We start from the raw sequence: 18,186 nt of genomic DNA on the forward strand, positions 1-18,186 counted from the left end.
GAAGGGAAAAATGTTGCATAACGCTTTACTGAAGGGCATCATTTCTAAGGCTACATGACATTTACACAAGCCTTGTATGGCAGCTGTCATAAACCAACATAAGCATTTATAAAGGCTACTTTAACAAGTGTCACTTATGATAAAGGCCACCTTAGTCAGTTTCAGAAAGTGTAATAACAACAGACGGCTGTTGAAATTAACTATAATACATTTATGTATGCCTATGTCAGTGGTTATGAAAGGTCTTATGCAAGTGTCATGTAGCCGTATGAATGTGGCCTTTGGCCCCTGTTAAGCACAGAGCCCAACCTGTTGAGGCAGAATGTAAATGGAATGCAAAACTAACACTGCAAATAATGATGCAATTATGCAGTTATTTTTAAACAGTACAGTTCAATTACTGTAATAGCTCCACACTTCAAAGGGTTAAACTGGGCTTTTGGTCAGATTGCTAAGTGAGTGTTTTTCAACGGCTGAGCGCTTCCAACATCAAAGCGGCATTTTCTCCAGGCCTCTGATTCAGATCTCTCCCTCTTCGCTGTAATTTCTCTCGTAGATGAACACGACTCTTTTTTGTTGTTACTAAGATGAAAATGGTGTTACACACTGATAGAGTGCCAGAGTGGGTGGGAAGCCAAATTAATGCAGAGCTCAAGCCACTAACACTTAATTAGCAGCCGCGGCTGGGTGAGGAGCTGAGCGCTGCAGAGAGAGCTATTGTTCATCTGGCTGCTGCAGCAATCGCTCCACATACATACACACACATACACACACACACACACACAGGAGATCAAGCCTCTTCGAAGCTGATGTGTTGTGCCATCCTGCTGCTCACTGGCACCGATTGCAGCAAACACACATATGCACGCATATACACACGCACACAAACATACATACACACACACACTCACTCACTCAGATCCACAGGGCAGGCCCACACTTATAGCATTATAATTAGCCACATGGAGATTCATCTGCTATTTGCCTCAGCACAGACAGCCCTGTGCCGTATAATAAAGCACCATCTGTAGCTCAGAAACCTGGTGTGTATGTTTGCCTCTGTTAGCTGTTGTGTGTGTGAGTTTGTGTGTGTGTGTGTGTGTGTATGTCTGAGTGAGCTGACTCTATGAATGGAGTAATGCTTATCCTCAACAGGCAGTTTCTGAAGCAGTTTCACTGGCACAGCACATCTCATATCTAACCTCTAAGTGTCTGCAGCTGACGATGCTGCACCTGGATCTAATTTTAGGTATTTTAAAAAGTGATAAATGTGGGGGTGTTCTTCTCTTCTCCTTACAAGAAAATCGCATTTTTATAAAATAATAATAATCATTTTATTGTTATTATTATTTGTATCTCCTCCCAATAACGTTCAAATGAAGATCAGAGGCCCACATGTAATGTAGTAATGTAATGTAGTCTACCGGACCGATTGGTCCACAGTGCAAAGGACAGCTAGCATTTTCAAAAGGTGTAAAAGAAGAACAGCTGGAAACTGAGATCAGCTCCAGGGTGTGTGTGTGTGATTGCCTTACCTAAACCCATCCTTACACACACAGGTGTAACCGTTAATGGCGTCCACACACTCTGCCCCATGCTGGCACTTGTTCTCCAGGCAGTCGTTATAATCCTGCTCACAGTGCTGGCCCACATAGCCTGGCAAACACTCACACCTACAGAACACACACACACACACAAATGGATCAAATTTCACTTTCAATTGCTAATGTTTTAGAGACATGTCCCCAAAGTGGGCAGCAGGTGGTGGTGAGGGAAGCGATTTGGTTTTCTGTGATGAAAATGTAGCATCAGTGAAGTGGAGCACAGTGCATGACTACAACATGAAATACTGAGTGTAAAGTCCAAGGAGTGTAAAGTCCAAGGTCCACCTCGAAAACATGCACACAGGGCTTAACCATGCTCAAATGATTCGCTTTTAATGAATTCTAGGAGCCTGAAGTCAGAGGGGTCCGCAGGCCCAAGATGTCAAGATTAAAGATTCAATTCTGTACAATTCTATACAATATCTATACATAGTATATATATATATATATATATATATATATATATATGCATGCACAAGCATTTCCAGACACACCACATACATTCCGTCACTTTAGTAAAAAAAAAAAAAAAAAAGTAGCTGCGTTTTTTACACCAGATGCTGTTTATACTTTGTGAAGCTTATGATGACGTATGATGAATGGACCAAAAAATGAAACCCTTTAGAAGACACAGAAGGGTCATAAATGAAGTCTGGGATACTCTGGATTGAAATCCTTACACTCTTACTGCTGTCGCATTTGCAAGGAAACCTTATATCACACAATTGTTGTAAAGGCAACTTTATAGGAAAAATGTCCTTAACTTCAGAAGTTTGTTTCTCACAACTTCATTTTTTGGTCCATTCATCATATGTCATCATAAGCTTCACAAAGTATAAACAGCATCTGGTGTAAAAAACGCAGCTACTTTTTTTTTTTTTTTTACTAAAGTGACGGAATGTATGTGGTGTGTGTCTGGAAATGCTTGTGCATGCCTCTCATCTGAACCCTGACTTTTCACACAGAGGTCACAGGAGGCCTCTCTGCAGTTAACACACTCACCTGTAGCCCCTGCCTAGGGGCACACACTTGGAGTCATGCTGGCAGGGGTCAAAACCAGGGAGACAGGGATCCACTACCTCCTCACACAGGTCTCCTAACACGCACACCAAACACACACACACAAACATACACACAGACTGTCAAACATGCCTGATAAGTGCTTTTAAAATAGTGCAAAAGTATTGGGACACTTACACATTACACATAAATAAGCATTAATATGGAGTTGGTCCCTATTTGCTGGGGTTTGGAACTTATTGAGTCAGCAGAGAGTTGGCAACTTTTACAGACTGTGCACTCGGCCGTGACCCCGCTCTGTAACTTTACGTGGTCTGACACTCCATGGGTCCATGAGTTTCTGTGGCTGCTAAATACTTCCACTTTTCAATGTTACCACTCTTAGGTGATTGTGGAATATATAGGAGGGGAGAAATTTCTGATTTGTTGTTGCAACAGTGGCATCCTATTCCAGTACCACGCTGGAATTCAGTGAGCTCTTTAGAACCACCCATTCTTGCACTAATGTCTGTAAAGGTTAGGTGCTTGGTGTTGTATATATGTGGCTATGGTCTGAAAGAAAAAGACCCGTATTCAATGTTTAGAAGATGTGTCCCAATACTTTTGTCCATATAGTGTGCATACATATTTCATCACTGTCACATAATAAAATGATTTATTTTACAAGAGAAAAGCTGAAGTGTGGCACTGTGTAAAACCCAGTCTAGCAGCTTTGATGGAACACAGCCAGCGTTTGACAATCCCTCTGAGGTCCTCTGACGTTTTCACTCCTTACATTGTTTGCTGGTGTTTACATCTGGGGGGGTTTAGAGGGGGTGTTGTCCTTGTCCAGTGTCAAGCGAAAACACATGTCTGTCTCTGTGCTGGCAAAGACAGAACTGGCCCACACAGCTCTGCAGGATCCATCTGAGAGCTCTAAATCATTGCCATCTAGGGGCTTCAATACAGTCTATGTCCCTCTCCACCTGCTGCTGGACATTTTCGGCCCCCTGCCACATACACACTCACATACGAGCATACACTAAGCCCTCTGTTCCAGCACTTCCTATCTGAAGGCCCTCATGCCATACTGTTCGAGTGCACCGTACTCCACAGTACAATAGTGCCACTCAGACATGCAGGAGCAGATGCAGTCTCTCCAGGCCTTGAGTGAGGTTGCCAGGTTCAGCTTCCTCAAATCCCTCCCACTGCCAGAGACCACGCTGGGCCCGGCAGCGCAGCAGCTGTAGGGGTTTGGCTGGATGTCTTTGGACTGAAGGCAGCCGGGCGTCAACAGCCCTCTGCAGGCTGCTGCCATTTTCTCTGCACACCTCAGCATCTGCGCCTGCAGCCTGGTGAAGTGTAAGTTCTGGGGCAGTGGGTTTTTAATCAAATGTAGATGTTGGTTGGGAAGCTGAAAGAAACCTAAGGCGGTGGTTCATCCCCAAAAAGCAATTCCACTCATTTTTTATCCCCTTGAAGTCAACCAGCCAAGATATACTCCCAAAATGACTTAGCAATGTTAGCCGAGCAGCTCCAGGGCAAAACTAAAGAAGCTAAAATTGTACACCAGCATGTGTTTGCTGATCAACTACATTTGAGATAAAAACTAAATATTACTTCTGGCTTACAAGGGAAAGAGACAAGAGCTTGGCCCTTTCCCTCAGTGTCATATCTGCTCACAAGAGAGTGGAGAGAGTGCCCTGCTCTGGGTTACTGTGTTCAGAATAAGGCCTGGGGCTCATATCAAACCTTTGTGCCCCCATCTAAAGAGCAGGTCCTGAACACTGGATCACAGTATGGCTGTACCTATTCTAAGCCTGCTTTAGTCATGCCAGCCCAGCAGAGCTGGACAGGTCATTACTGCACCGCATGACAGATCACCAGAAGCTACAGCGATACGTCACATTCACTTTAAACCATAACCCCCCCTCCCTGAGGAAAACATGAGTATGAAAACCCACAATATGCTTTTCAAGCAGCTGCCCTTTTTTCTATCCTTTTCTGGCACACTTTCTTTTATTCCCCCAAACTTACACTATGTTCTGAACTGCAGTTATTGTGGAGAGAAATTAAAGAATGGTGTAATTTGATGTCAACTGTTGGGCACTCGTAGCTCAGCAAAAACAGCATCTGTTGTGCTTTGGAGTTCGGTGTGCTGCTGGTCACTAGCAAATGAAGCAGATATTTGTTTTCTTTTGGTTTTTTTTTTATGTTGTTCTCCCCAGTTTTAGATCATTTACCCAACTCACACATTAGTACTCTCCCCCATCAAACATAATGCACCAGACACTGGGAGGGCGAGGACTGACACATGCCTCCTCCGACACATGTGCAACCAGCCACCTCCCCTTTTTGTGCTCTCTCAGGCTCCGGCTGCTGATGGTTTTCAACATTGCCCAGGATTCGAACCAGCAATCCCCCGCTGGACCACTCTGAGCCTAGATTTTATTTCTGTAACACTGGTTCATGGCCATGCTGGCTATACTAGCTATACTGTGCAGTCAGCAACATGGTCATTATTTTGACTACTTAGGGAGACACTGTAGTGTAGTCAGGGATTAAGTGCCTTTCTTAATCTGTCTCGCTCTCTCTTCGGTCAGTAGGTTGTAATGTTAGTCATCTGCTGTGATCAACGTAGATTCTGCGCTGGTAATCAAGTCATGTTGACTCAGTAATACCTTTTCAGGGTTGGGTCTGTTTGTTTGTTTGTTTTTCATTTTTTCTGTTTGTTTCATTTTTCATCTTCTACTATTTTTAGAGAGGCTCTGTCAATATTTGGGAGACTTCCAGGAGAGGTGGGATGTCTAGTCCAGCACAAATTGGCTGTTTGTCATTTCTTAACACAGGAACGAAACTGAAGCTAGGTGTTTACACAATGTTTATGGAATGTAAATATTATTTATTGTAATAAACAGAGAATTAAATAACTGCACATTGCGTAATGTTGTCTTTCGATCATGGAGGGAAAGAGTATGTGATGGTGTCTGCAAAAGGGTTAAAAGCACTCCTAATTGGCGGGATGCTTTTGGGCTTTCCCCTCTTCGTCTGACTTTCGGCTCAGTTTGACACAGACCAGCAAGCAGCTGTGTGGAGGGCAAGCCTAGAGCTTTGGAGTCCAGGCCAAAGCTAGTACCAGAATGGGCAAACACACACACACACACACACACATGCACGCGCATGAACACACACTATGCACCCGCTCCCAGGGGAAGCTGCAATTAGACTTGCTACAGTAATAACAGGGCTCACCGAAACAGTCACATCTCTCTTCTCTTCTATACTCTTCTATACCCCCCCCCCCCCCCCCCCCCCCCCTGTTATTCAATATGAAAGTAATGGCAGCCCTTCTCCAGATTGCCTGTACTCTAGAATTGCTGAATCAGGGCTAATGTCAGTGTTTTGTTTCAGACGACTTTGCCCTCTTGCAATTTTGGTTTCCCCTGTTTTTTTAAAGCCATCTCAACTGTGGCAATGGCTAAAAGCAAGAGTTACAGCTTCATTGCAGTACAACTACAATTGCTAACAAGAACCTTCCACCTTTGGAACAAAGTGGTCTGAGTTAATGGGATTCAAGCCCAGAGCTGCAGCTGATCTGTTATTGCTATACACTGTGCCCTAATAACTGCAGGCCATCAAAAAAACTACTACTGCTGCACCCAAGTGGTCTAGACAATACCTCTGTAGTTAGGGGGACAGATGCAGGTGTAGTTGTTGATGCCGTCCACGCAGGTGGAGTTATTCTCACAGTCGTTGTCTTCACAGTCGTTGGGATTCACCTCACAACGCTGGCCCTCGAAGCCAGGGGGACACACACAGCTGGAAGGACGGAGACACAGACAGCCGCCACTGTTATTATTGGTGACGTTATGCTATTGGCTACTGTTTAAACGGAACAATGTAATGGATTACATTTACATTCATATCGACAGGCTTGATTCTGTGTTGCTTTTACCCAGAAGTGAGTTTCTTTGTAAACAAGACTAAATACATCATAACAATCACTTTCTCTCTTATTCAGTCATATTCACGACAGAGTAGAAGATACCCTCCTCCGTTTCCAAGCACACATGTGGTACTGACTGAAAGCTCAGTGTCTGCATTGTGGACAGAATTGATCTGTTTGTTTCAATAAGCTATGAGTTTTGAGGGTCTCATGGTACTCCGCAATGGGGGTTCTTTTTCAGCATGGACACTCACAGCAGCCAGCACCCTGACCCTCTACACTATCATCACTCGATGTTTAGCCCTCAAAATACCACCCATTCAATACACTATATTAAAGCATTGCCTCTACACCACGATCTGCCGCCACCATCCACACGCTACTACTGTACAGACAGAAGAGGAGTAAAAAAAGCAAGCACAAAGAGACCTCTAAAAGAGCAAGTTCTTGATTTTAAATAACTTATAGTATAGTCACTAAATCACAGGTCTTAAGATTAATACATGACCAATAGGCCTAGAGATTAAGGTGTGACATTTTTTCATTATTATTATTATATATCTTCCATCTGGTTTATATTTCACAAAGCAGGATTTCTTAATTATACAGATAAAAGTCAAGCGTGTCCAACAGCAGGAGCACAGAGGAGTGTTTCTATTGGCCAGTCCTCACCTTTGGCCTGAGTGATCTGGCTTACTGTGAAATATCCTCCTGCTGAACTGCTTTAGCTGCTGTCTATACTGTGGCCTGGCGCCATCAGTGGCCGAGGCTTCAAAGGAAGCGGAGTGTTGGATAAAGCAGTGTCTCCATGGCGACTCTCTGGGAGAGACCAGTAACACTTATCTCACCCGGTAACCAGCGCCCACGCCCACTGGCGCCCGCCAGCGCCCACGCCCGCCCTGCCCCTTCCCATGGCTCTCGGAGACGTCTCTGTCTCAAAGGGCAGCGGGCTGCATCAGAACCCATAGATCATACTTACCCCGCCCCCTGCCCCCCAACAGTGACACCAACCTATACCACAAACACACACTCTGACCCCGCTTCAGCCAATTGGATCTCCAGGGCCGTTTCATTGCTTTTTTGTAATGTCAAGTGGAACCTGACGCAGGCTTATTTGTTGTTTGTCTGGACTGGCAGAGGCCGAGGCCCTTCCGTAATCGAATGTAAAGGGCAAAGCCGCATGTGTTTAAATGTTACAAGGTGATTTAGGAGGCGGAGAGCATCTGAAGGCAGGAAATTTACAAGGACATAAAATAAATCTCTGGCTGCTGGTTTATAAAGCATTGCTGGCAAATCTAATCAAAAACTGATGCATTTAGTAGGAAGTATTGTCTGAGACCTTAAAGATCACCAGAATGGAGAGGCTTTTAGACCAGTGCAATGGTTCTAGCATGTACCTGAAGTGGCCCTCCAGGCCAGGCGTCAGGTGGCACGTTGCTCCGTTGCTGCAGGGCTGGCTGAGGCAGGGGTTGGCGGCTATTTCGCAATTCCGGCCCTGAAAGAGCAAAAAACATTCTTACGTTACTGTGTGTTGTTTTTAACTCTGTTTACTATATTTTTGACCCTTCAATGTTGCAAATCAAGAACAAAAATGAGTTAATTGAGTTAAAATGAGTTAAAAATGAGTCACACTAAGTGGATTTTAACTGGATGCTTTAGTGACTTTACAACTGAACTTTATAGATATACACATACCCAGTATCTGTACATTATCTGTATATTAACTAAGCTTTTTTTTTACACATGCTTATACCTTTAAGCTTGCATCTTTAGAAAAAGTGGTTCTTTAGGGGTTCTTCTTCATGACAGCTGTATGGTTAAATCCTTAAGGCTTGTTACACACTACGGCATATTTTTCAGTAACTACAGGGACTTCTGTACAGACTGGTGGGGCTATTCTTTAATAATAGAAGTTTGTAATAACACTTTTGGCCCATCTGCGGTCCATAAGCTTGTTAAGGGTTAAACAGTTCTTTTCTATGATGGAGAAACAGCTATATGTGGTTCTCTAATGAACCTTAGAGTCTGGGGGCGCTCGCAGCCAGAAGGGCAAAAGCGCTTCAGAAACATAGGCGGTCAGTAGGTTGTAATGTTAGTCATCTGCTGTGATCAACGTAGATTCTGCGCTGGTAATCAAGTCGTGTTGACTCAGTAATACCTTTTCAGGGTTGGGTCTGTTTGTTTGTTTGTTTTTCATTTTTTCTGTTTGTTTCATTTTTCATCTTCTACTATTTTTGGCTTAGGGATGTAATCTCCTCGGAATATAAAACATTTTCCATCCATCTTCTCTGCGGCTGGGGCAGCTCTCTGTTGCTTTCTGCTCCCTTTTTGCACGCGCATCTGTTTGACGGCATTGCACAGAAACCAGTTTTTAAGGCAAAGAACATTTTGGTACTCCATAGCAGGTCTTAAACCAGTTCTTATGGACCTCCCTAGATGTACTGCGAGCTCGTGGCAATCTGCAGAACCATTTTGAGAACCACTGCTACACAGAACCTGATTTAAGACACTCAATCACTGCAAAATCACTGCAGGAGGAGGCTGGTACCAGTAAACCAATACACTGCTAAAAGGTTCTTGGCTTGAACGTTTGGCTTTGTAACACAATATACTATGTACACACACACACACACACACACACACACACACACACACAAATAGTTCTTAAAAAAAATTCTAAAAGTGGTCCAAGGGACTTTAGGGGTGTTTAATGTTAGGAATGCAGACACACAGACCTTTACATTGCTCTGATTAATTTTCTACAGTTTCCCTGCGCAGCTAGAGCATGTTTTACTGTGTTATACTCTTCCTGAAGGCGTGAAACAGTAGCCTTGTCTGCTCAAATGCTTGATTTGTGTTTCCCTGTCCCACATTCCGGTCTAGAACAGGGGGGAAATTGTGTTTATGGGGGCTGAGTAATGGATCCAGATCCGTTTAACACTCCGCAGCTCACGCTTTCTGTCTGCCCATTTCAATTTCAAACAAAAACTTCTGCCACCGCTACGCTCATTTCCTTTCCCCCACTTCCCTCCACAGCTATTGCACTCTTTCTCGTTCTCTCTCTTAAGCATTTTATTTTCCTCACACTTTTTAATTAATCCAGACCCAGAGGAAGTAAGAGGGAAGGAGAGAAGGGCTAACCAAGTGAAAGCTGTCGAAACCTAATAGAAGAGACTCTGAGGCACACACACATACACACATGCTTAGACACACACACACCTGGGTTGACCTTGAGTGCAGAGATTTTAATTAAAAGAGGGGCCATTGGTTTTGTGTTGTAGAGGGCGTGAGGTTAAGCTCTTATCTGTTCCACTGCAGAGGAACACTGACAGGAAGCCTATAACCAAACAAAAGCCTAATGATTCTGTGCTGCAGTCAGAACACACACACACACACACACACACACACACACACACACTTACACTAGGGCTGCATGATCTGGACTCAACACAATAATATGGTTACAGTACTGCATTCACGGTGCTTTGCAATATATGCAACACATCCATGGAAACCACAGTCTTTTGAACACTGCAACTGATTTACAATGTGCAGTCAAGGTCCTGCTCTTGACACAGCATATGTCCAAATGTTTGTGGACACCCCTTCTAATAAATACATTAATCTACTTTACGTTGCAAAACTAAACATGAACCTATTCACACCATGCCTAATGCCAGGCATGGGCTAGAGGGGTATTTACATTTATGGCATTTAGCTGACGCTCTTATCCAGAGCGACTTACAAGGTTACTTGTATTACAGAGGTGGGTCAGTGTAGTGTTAGGAGTCTTGCCCAAGGACTCTTATTGGTGTAGCGCAGCATAGTCACCCAGACCGGGAATCGAACCCTGGTCTCCCACATGGTGTTGTAACCCAGTGGCAGGTAGTGGTGTTATCTGTTGCGCCACACCAACCACCAACATGGGTATGAAGCAGCCCAGCATTGAACTGTGATGCAGTGGTCTCTGGAATGTTGGCGCTCCATCCAGTACTTTTGGGATGAGGTGGGGTTATTTTTCTTTGGAAAACCAGAACAACATACAATTTGACCAGTGGTCATAGAGGCATATGACTGTGAATCTTTGGTAATCAGGGCTCTCCTGCATATTGATGCTGTCATTAATATTAATACTGTAAAGAGCAGCGTGGTGATAATGATTAAGAAAGGGATTTTTGTGCAGCCCTAACCTGCATCCACACATGCACACGCTCAAAAAATACACCACGGATACAGCAAAGAGCTCTCCCTTCTTCTGTAAACGTAGCTCTTCAGAGATGTGAGGTTTCCCGACGACAGTGAAGATAAGTGGAGTTGGTCGACACGTTTAATTTAGCAGAAAAAACATCCTGATTGGGAGTCTAAATGTGCGTTCCCAGCCCTAGACACTTAGCGTCTCTCCATTGATCACTCGCAGAGCATTGTATATGCATGAGTAGAGAAGCTTCCAATATATTGAGTGAGCTCAGGAAGATTGATGAGGAAATCCTTGTGCACTCTGGTAATGATATGCATAACTCAGAGGCTCTGAACAGTATGTGCTGGGGGAACGACTGAGTGGCACCACACATCTGAGGTACCTCTGTAGAGTGCGGATCTCTCACCTTGTAGCCAAAGGGACAGGTGCATTGGTAGGATCCGGTGACATCACTGACACAGGTGCCGTTGTTCTGACATGGGCTGGCCAGACAGGGGGCGCACTTGGACATTAGATTTAAATCCACGGGGCCTGTGGGAAACACACAGACAGAGAGAGAGAGAGAGCGAGAGAGAGAGAGAGAGAGAGAACTGTGAAATTGTGAAGATGTCTAGTCGAGTCTATCTAGGCTTCACTTTGTTACACTCTATGTCCAAATGTTTGTAGACACCCCTTGTAGCGAATGCATTCAGCTACTTTACGTTGCATCCACTGTTTCACACACACAGTGTGTGTGAAGAATATGATTTAATAAAGCTGACAATTAATACTTATGTTTATTGTGTGTCTACCATTTAAAGCATGCAAATACATATAAATATACTTTATACCTCATATTAATCAAATAATTTGCTTGCGTTCTGAATAATCACTATTACAGTGAATCCAACAATACAGTTAACATTGTCTTTCTTTTATGTATTGATACAGAAAAAGCTCTTAACCTACATTAATACGGAAAGCCAAGCCCAAAGTGGACAAGCAAGCAGGTCAGCTACTCTGTAGGCAGATTTGAATGAATTATGGTCTCTAAATGTAATACTGATGAGATGTTAGGTAAGATAGGGTTAAAAGGCTACAGTCAGCGTGGGTCACAGAGGCCACTTTTACGTCAAACTCTATTTTAGGTCTTCCTCTTTCCAAATAAATAAAAAATCCCCATAATCTCTTCCGTAAGCTCAAATCAATCCCCAAGTGCCGCTAATTGGCTTTTAAGGGTTTTGAGGTTCAAACCTTGGCGCACTTGGGTACTCTGTCACTCAAAGAGAGAGCGCAAGAGATAGAGTGAGAGAGTCCTGACCTATGTCCGATTCATTATATGAAGTGACCTATTTTGTAGTGCAGCCTTATCCTCCAATGCAGTGCAACAGACTGTGCTCAATCAGCGGACCTGTTGAACATACAATACCCATCATGTTGTTTGGTCTGCAGAGAGAGAGATAGAGAGAGAGAGGGAGGCTCACCCTTGCACTGGAAGCGGTTGAGGGGGGTGGTCAGCAGCAGACGGTCGGCCATGTCTTGTGGTCCAGTACAGCGGGCAATACCAGGTTCTTTAAAACCAGCCTTTACCCACTGGGAGAGCCAGCGAAGCTCACAATCACAATAGAGAGGGTTAGCACCCAGAGCCCTACAACACACACACACAGAATCATGTTATAGATATACTGACATTTATCCCATTTGCATTATATACTTAACATGTAAGTCACAATATGCTAATTTAATTACACACACACACACACAACATTTATACTTAATAATAAAGGAACATTTTGTAGTTTACATACAGTAACACACACACTCACACACACAGGAAGAAAGAGATTTTGCTCTACACACCAGTACAGAGGAGTTCATCATAACGACTTCACACACAAACTTCAGTCATACACACACACACACACACACACTTGTACATCCTACTCAACAACACAAAGGCAACCTCTTCATCTGCAAAAGCAAAAGCAACTGCACTTCCTTCTATTCTCTGCCTAATCAAACAGAGGGTCCTTATCCCTAAAGAGGAACCTTTCTGTGACAGCTCCTTTCACAGCAGCCCCACAGTAACTCCACTTAAAACCGGCAGCAGGAACTACAGGCGAAAGGAGAGTGAGAGAGCGCGCGAGAGAGAGCGCGAGAGAAACAAAACAGTCATAAGCCCTCATTGATGGATGCCTTTTAGCTGTAATAAAATTTACAAAGATTTCCTGTGGGGCCCTGTCTCAGTGCTATAGGCTCAGGGGCGGCTCTTTAGGAAAAATGCTCTCCCTCTCTTGCCCTTTCTCTCTCTCTCTCTCTCTGGGCCCAGGTTGCACCCGGTAATGAAGTCAAACCTCTATAGATCATAAAAAGCAGAGTGAGTCTGAGAGGCCGACGCTGGAAGCCTGTCATTAATAGGGAGGGGAGAGAGAGAGAGTGAGTCAAAGAGTGAGAGAGAGAGAGAGAGAGAGAGAGGACGAGGAGGAGAGGGGGAGGAGAGAGAAGCTCACACACTCACAGATGAGACAGAGACGTCAAGTGGTTGAAGGCTCCCTCTGGAATAGTTGAAAGGTCGTTTCCGTGGAGGGTCCTGGAAGAGAAGAAAGAGGAGAAATTGAAAACAAGCACATGCAGCGCTCTGAAGACCGCCTCATTGTTTAGCCCACTACAAAGACGAAGAGGAGAGTGACAGAGTCCACACAATGTTTGGACTGTATGTCCAAATGTTGTGGACACCCCTTCTGATAAACCCATTCAGCTACTTAAAGTTGCACCCATTGCTGACACAGATGTGCAAATGCAAAAACACCATGCCTAATGCAAGACGTGGAACTGTGGATCTGTGTTCTCTGAACCATGTTCTTTACTTTTGGGATGAGGTGGGATGGAGATTGTCCAACATCCTGACCTCACTGACCTGCTCCATCACCTCAGAGTACACAGTTCCACTGCTCCACAGCTCACTACTGGGAAAAGTCATGGTCCTTTAGCTGGATGGTGCTTATGATTCCCTATGGTTTCCATTCTGTTGGCAGAGCTTTTCTAAGGTGATTAAACAGAGCAATGGGTAAACCTTGCAAGTGTGGGGCATTTTACCAATTAGAAGAGGTGTCTATGAACATTTGGATGGGTAAATGTGATGGGCAGAATGAGTAAAGGAAGGTTTTCAGATATATAGGTGTGCAATGTTCTTAAAAAAGGGGGTTCTTCAAGGGTTCCTTAGTAAAGACGATGGTTATGCAGAGCCATGACAACTCAAAGATTCATGAATGCTTCAGTGGTTCTATGTGTGGTTAATTGGATCTTCAAATCCAAGAGCTCAGCTCTGTATGCTGTTTACATAAACCAAGATGAATACACCTCTGCTCTGGTGCTCCAGCCCTCTCGAACCCTTGGTCCTGAGGAAACCCGAGACTCAACTGCTCTGAGGCTTCACTGTGTGGTGTGTCAGCTCTTTCTCCTGATTCTATCAGCCTGCTCTGAACACCCCACCAACACACACACTCACACAGCAGTCTGTTGCCAGTCTAGCAGTAATCAGTTGCTGTGCCCAGACAGACCTGCACCGCTGAAGCCAGCATTACCCCAGGGGCATTCTGGGAAATGAACAAGCGAGAGTGATAGGTGGCTGACTAAAGAGGGCTGGGCAATATTCATTTTAACCCTAAAAAAGCACGGCTCTTCCTGCACTTGTGTTCTTAAGCAGAAAAGGAGATACTTTATGACAATTTCAGTCTGATGAAAGGTTACTGCTCAGGACTGCGGATAACCTCCAGGCTGTGGGCTGTGTGAAGAAGGATGGAAAAACAGCCGCTCTCTTCTTCCGTCTACAAAGAGGAGAACCTGCTGAGGCCAGGCATCATTCACCTTCCTAAACCTGCTCTGTTTCACAACCACCCCTTAAACGGGGACTATTAATGCAGGCTGTGGGACAGAGACTGAGTATGAGTGTGTGTGTGTGTGTAAGGGTGTGTGTCCGTGTGAGCAGGTGGGACTTACAGCAGACGCAGGGAGCGCAGTCCATCAAATGCATGCACTGGCACACAGCGGATCTGATTATAACTCAGGATCCTGTGGAGAGAGAGAGAGAGAGAGAGAGAGAGAGGGAAAGAGAGAGGGAGTAAATTCAGACACTGCCTCGCCGATGTTACTCTTCATGGTTTATAGAATTTCATGATCGATTAATAACAATAACAAGAGATTCCAAACTTTTGACAAATAGTGTATAAACCATACTAGCACAACCATGTAGTGTATGGCAGATGGTGGTGTGTGGTAGACTCACAGTGTGGAGAGCTGAGTCATGTTGCTGAAGATGAGGGGAGTCAGAGAGCTGATACTGTTATTGCTCAGGTCTCTGCAGGGAGGGGGGGCAAATACAGATAATTAACCTAATTCACTGACAAATGCCAGCTCAAAAACTCACAGTCATCTACTTCCAACCTCTAACAAAACACACAGTAAATAGCAGAGTGTAGTGCGATGGTGTAATGTCAACTGCTACTTAACAAAAGGAGCATTAGCCACAACACTGCAATAACTGTCTCTGTAGAAGCAGGGCATTACAGTGCTGTTGCTGAGCTGTAAAAGGCTATAAATACGTACACAAGCGAGAGCTGCTTCAGACTGGACAGCTCCTTGGGAACTGATGTGAGCAGGTTGCCCTCCAGGTATCTGAGGAATCAGAGACAAATAATTTACACACTGCTTTTTCCACATCACTGAAGCATCAGACTGCATAGATCTGCTGTGGGTTGTAATTAAATGAAAGGTGAAAGTGAAAATGGAGGTGAGGTGAATCCTGAGAATGTAAACGTTAAACACTAGCTGCAAACCACTGCAAGGCTCCTGATTTAAAGGTTGCAGAGGCTGTTAGCTATAGAATCGGTAAAGGTTGTGTTCCACTGCGCTGTGTTCTGTTCTGTATCATTATCATTATTAACACTCATGTTAATGTTATGCTGCATTACACTGAGTTATGCTAGCTGTTACAGCTAACATACGTAACATAATGCAATGTGGTGTAATACAACCTAGTGCAGCGCAACCTGGAGTGAAGCAACATCATATTGTGACGCACAACACAATATAGCGCCATGCAATGTAGCATAACACAACATAGTGTAGCACAACCCAGTGTAACGCAATGTAGAATAATGCAACACAGTGTAAAAACACAATGTAACAACACAGTGTAATAAACAGTGTAATGCAACACAGTGTAATGTAACACAGTGTAACAACACAGTGTAACAACATCGCGTAATGCAACACAGTGTAATACACAGTGTAACAACACAGTGTAACAAACAGTGTAATGCAACACAGTGTAACAACACAGTGTAACAAACAGTGTAATGCAACACAATGTAATGCAACACAGTGAAACAACACAGTGTAACAACACAGTGTAACAACACAGTGTAATGCAACACAATGTAATGCAACACAGTGTAACACACAGTGTAACAAACAGTGTAATGCAACACAGTATGATGCAACACAGAGTAACATAATGTAGAATAACGCAACACAGTGTACCTCAACACAGTGTAATTCAATACACTACATGGCAATGTAGAATAATGCAACCCAGTGTACCAAGACACAGTGTAACTCAACACAGCGTAGTGTATTAACCTCACTGAAACAATTGGCATAGTAACTTTCAGCAAAGTAGAGGAGGGGTATTTTACTACTTTGCAGTATAATTTTTTAGACTTGTCAGTCCTTGACATCAAAACTATAAATAAAAGTCAGACATGTGAAACTGAACCCTCGGATACAGAATGTAGATTACATGTTAAAGTTCATTTCTTTAGGAAAACACACTTGAATGAGCAGCAGCACTAGACTAGTTAGGCTTCAAGCAGTCCTCTGTGGCTGACTCTGTGGCTGACTCTGTGACGGCCTTTCCTCTGAGTTCAGGATGACTCAGACTCCCATCGGCCACTGCCAGGGCAGAAATGGACAGCTCTTTTTTTCTGGATGATGTGACGTTGTGGTAATGCCTCGGACGACAGAGGGAAAAACTGCATTGCTTCTGGCAAAACTAATTCCTGGAATCACTGCTGGCTAATGGAGCTCAATGCCAGCGAGGCAACCAGTGTCAGAAATGTGGTGGAAAATACTGAAACTAAAATGACAGAATGGCGTGTGAAATGACAGCCAGAGACAGAGAGAGAATGGGGGTGGGGCAGAGGGAGAGAGAGTGAGAGAGAGTGAGAGAGAGAGGAAGAGAGAGGCTCACAGCTCGGTGGTGTCCTTGGGGATGCCCTTGGGCAGAGAGCGCAGTCCTTGGTTGCTGCAGCGCACCACTGTATCTGAGCATGTGCAAGAGTCTGGACAGCGAGGGACTGATGGCAAACAGGCGTTCTCCTCTACACCTGTAGAGAGAGAGAAAAAGAGACAGAGAGGCAGAGAGAATGAAACAGGGCAGCATATATACTCTGGCACAACCTGAGGGGAAAATTAGAGGGGAAAAGTAGCAATTGATGAAATATTAATGAATTTAATTTAAAATTCAACATCTGTTTAATGTCTATTTTTCCCCATTTTCTCCTAATTTGGTACCTTAACTCTTCCTTTAGCCCCCCCTAGCACTAGCACCACCACCTTTTTTCAAACCTTTTTTCGCCGTTGCGGCATTGCCAGATAGCCAATACATTCAGTGGCTAATGGACGCCTGTGCCGGTCATTGTTTAAGAGTGATGAGGGGAGAGAGCACCATCTACCCACCCAGAGACAGCATGGCCAACTGTGCTCCCTCGGCCGCTGATGGCAAAGCAGCCTGGCGTGGCATTTGACCTTACAACCTGGGCCATAGTAGTAGCCCATTAGACCTCTGAGACACTCAGAGCCCCTGAATTTTATTTTCAATTAAAATCCAACGTCTGTCCAATGATAGAGTCAAAGATGGGGTATTATGTTAGAAAAATGTGGGGTGTAGATCACTTATTTAATAATACCATTAATTCAGCATTAACCTGCTACAGACAAACGGTCAAACAGAGACTCAGACAGAAGAGAGAAATGAAGACAAAGGCATACAGAGAGAGGAAGAGAGAGAGAGAGAGAGAGAGTTAAATTTTTAATGCTTCTTTACAGAGACCTCTCACACACGCTGAGGAGAAGTGAGCGAGGGTCTCTAACACAGGTTTAATATAGACATTCATGAATTCTTTAAAGAGGAAAGAACGAGGAGCAAGAGGAAAGAGAGGGAAAGAACAGAGCTGCAGTGAAAACCACAGGTGCGACAGGCTGTATGTGTGTGTGTGTGTGTGTGTGGTAACTGGTCCAGCGCTGGTCTCAAAATAGCCCAGCGGCCAGCTGCTGCAGGGATATGACCATCATTACCCAAAACACTTGCTCCTAATAAGCAAAACAGCGCACAGGAGTTAATGATTGTCCACTAAATATTGTTCTTGGCCAGCTCGGGCGTCCGTTTTCCTCAGGCAGCC

At 44.2% G+C, this 18,186-nt stretch overlaps 1 protein-coding gene across 1 annotated transcript in view; it reads right to left on the minus strand.

Moving 5' to 3' along the window:
• slit3 (slit homolog 3 (Drosophila)) overlaps window positions 1-18,186 on the minus strand; it is a 197,357-nt gene that overhangs the window by 15,311 nt on the left and 163,860 nt on the right. The window contains exons 20-30 of the mRNA XM_072663035.1: window positions 16,977-17,112; window positions 15,332-15,400; window positions 15,012-15,083; window positions 14,726-14,797; window positions 13,245-13,316; window positions 12,211-12,374; window positions 11,154-11,278; window positions 7,947-8,044; window positions 6,283-6,422; window positions 2,607-2,700; window positions 1,536-1,673 (exon numbers count right to left, since the gene is read on the minus strand). Coding sequence (XP_072519136.1) covers window positions 1,536-1,673; window positions 2,607-2,700; window positions 6,283-6,422; window positions 7,947-8,044; window positions 11,154-11,278; window positions 12,211-12,374; window positions 13,245-13,316; window positions 14,726-14,797; window positions 15,012-15,083; window positions 15,332-15,400; window positions 16,977-17,112 — 1,180 coding nt within the window. The remainder of the gene's footprint in view (window positions 1-1,535; window positions 1,674-2,606; window positions 2,701-6,282; window positions 6,423-7,946; window positions 8,045-11,153; window positions 11,279-12,210; window positions 12,375-13,244; window positions 13,317-14,725; window positions 14,798-15,011; window positions 15,084-15,331; window positions 15,401-16,976; window positions 17,113-18,186) is intronic.

Source organism: Salminus brasiliensis, chromosome 19 (genome assembly GCF_030463535.1).
Source record: "Salminus brasiliensis chromosome 19, fSalBra1.hap2, whole genome shotgun sequence".
NCBI classification, from domain to species: domain Eukaryota; kingdom Metazoa; phylum Chordata; class Actinopteri; order Characiformes; family Bryconidae; genus Salminus; species Salminus brasiliensis.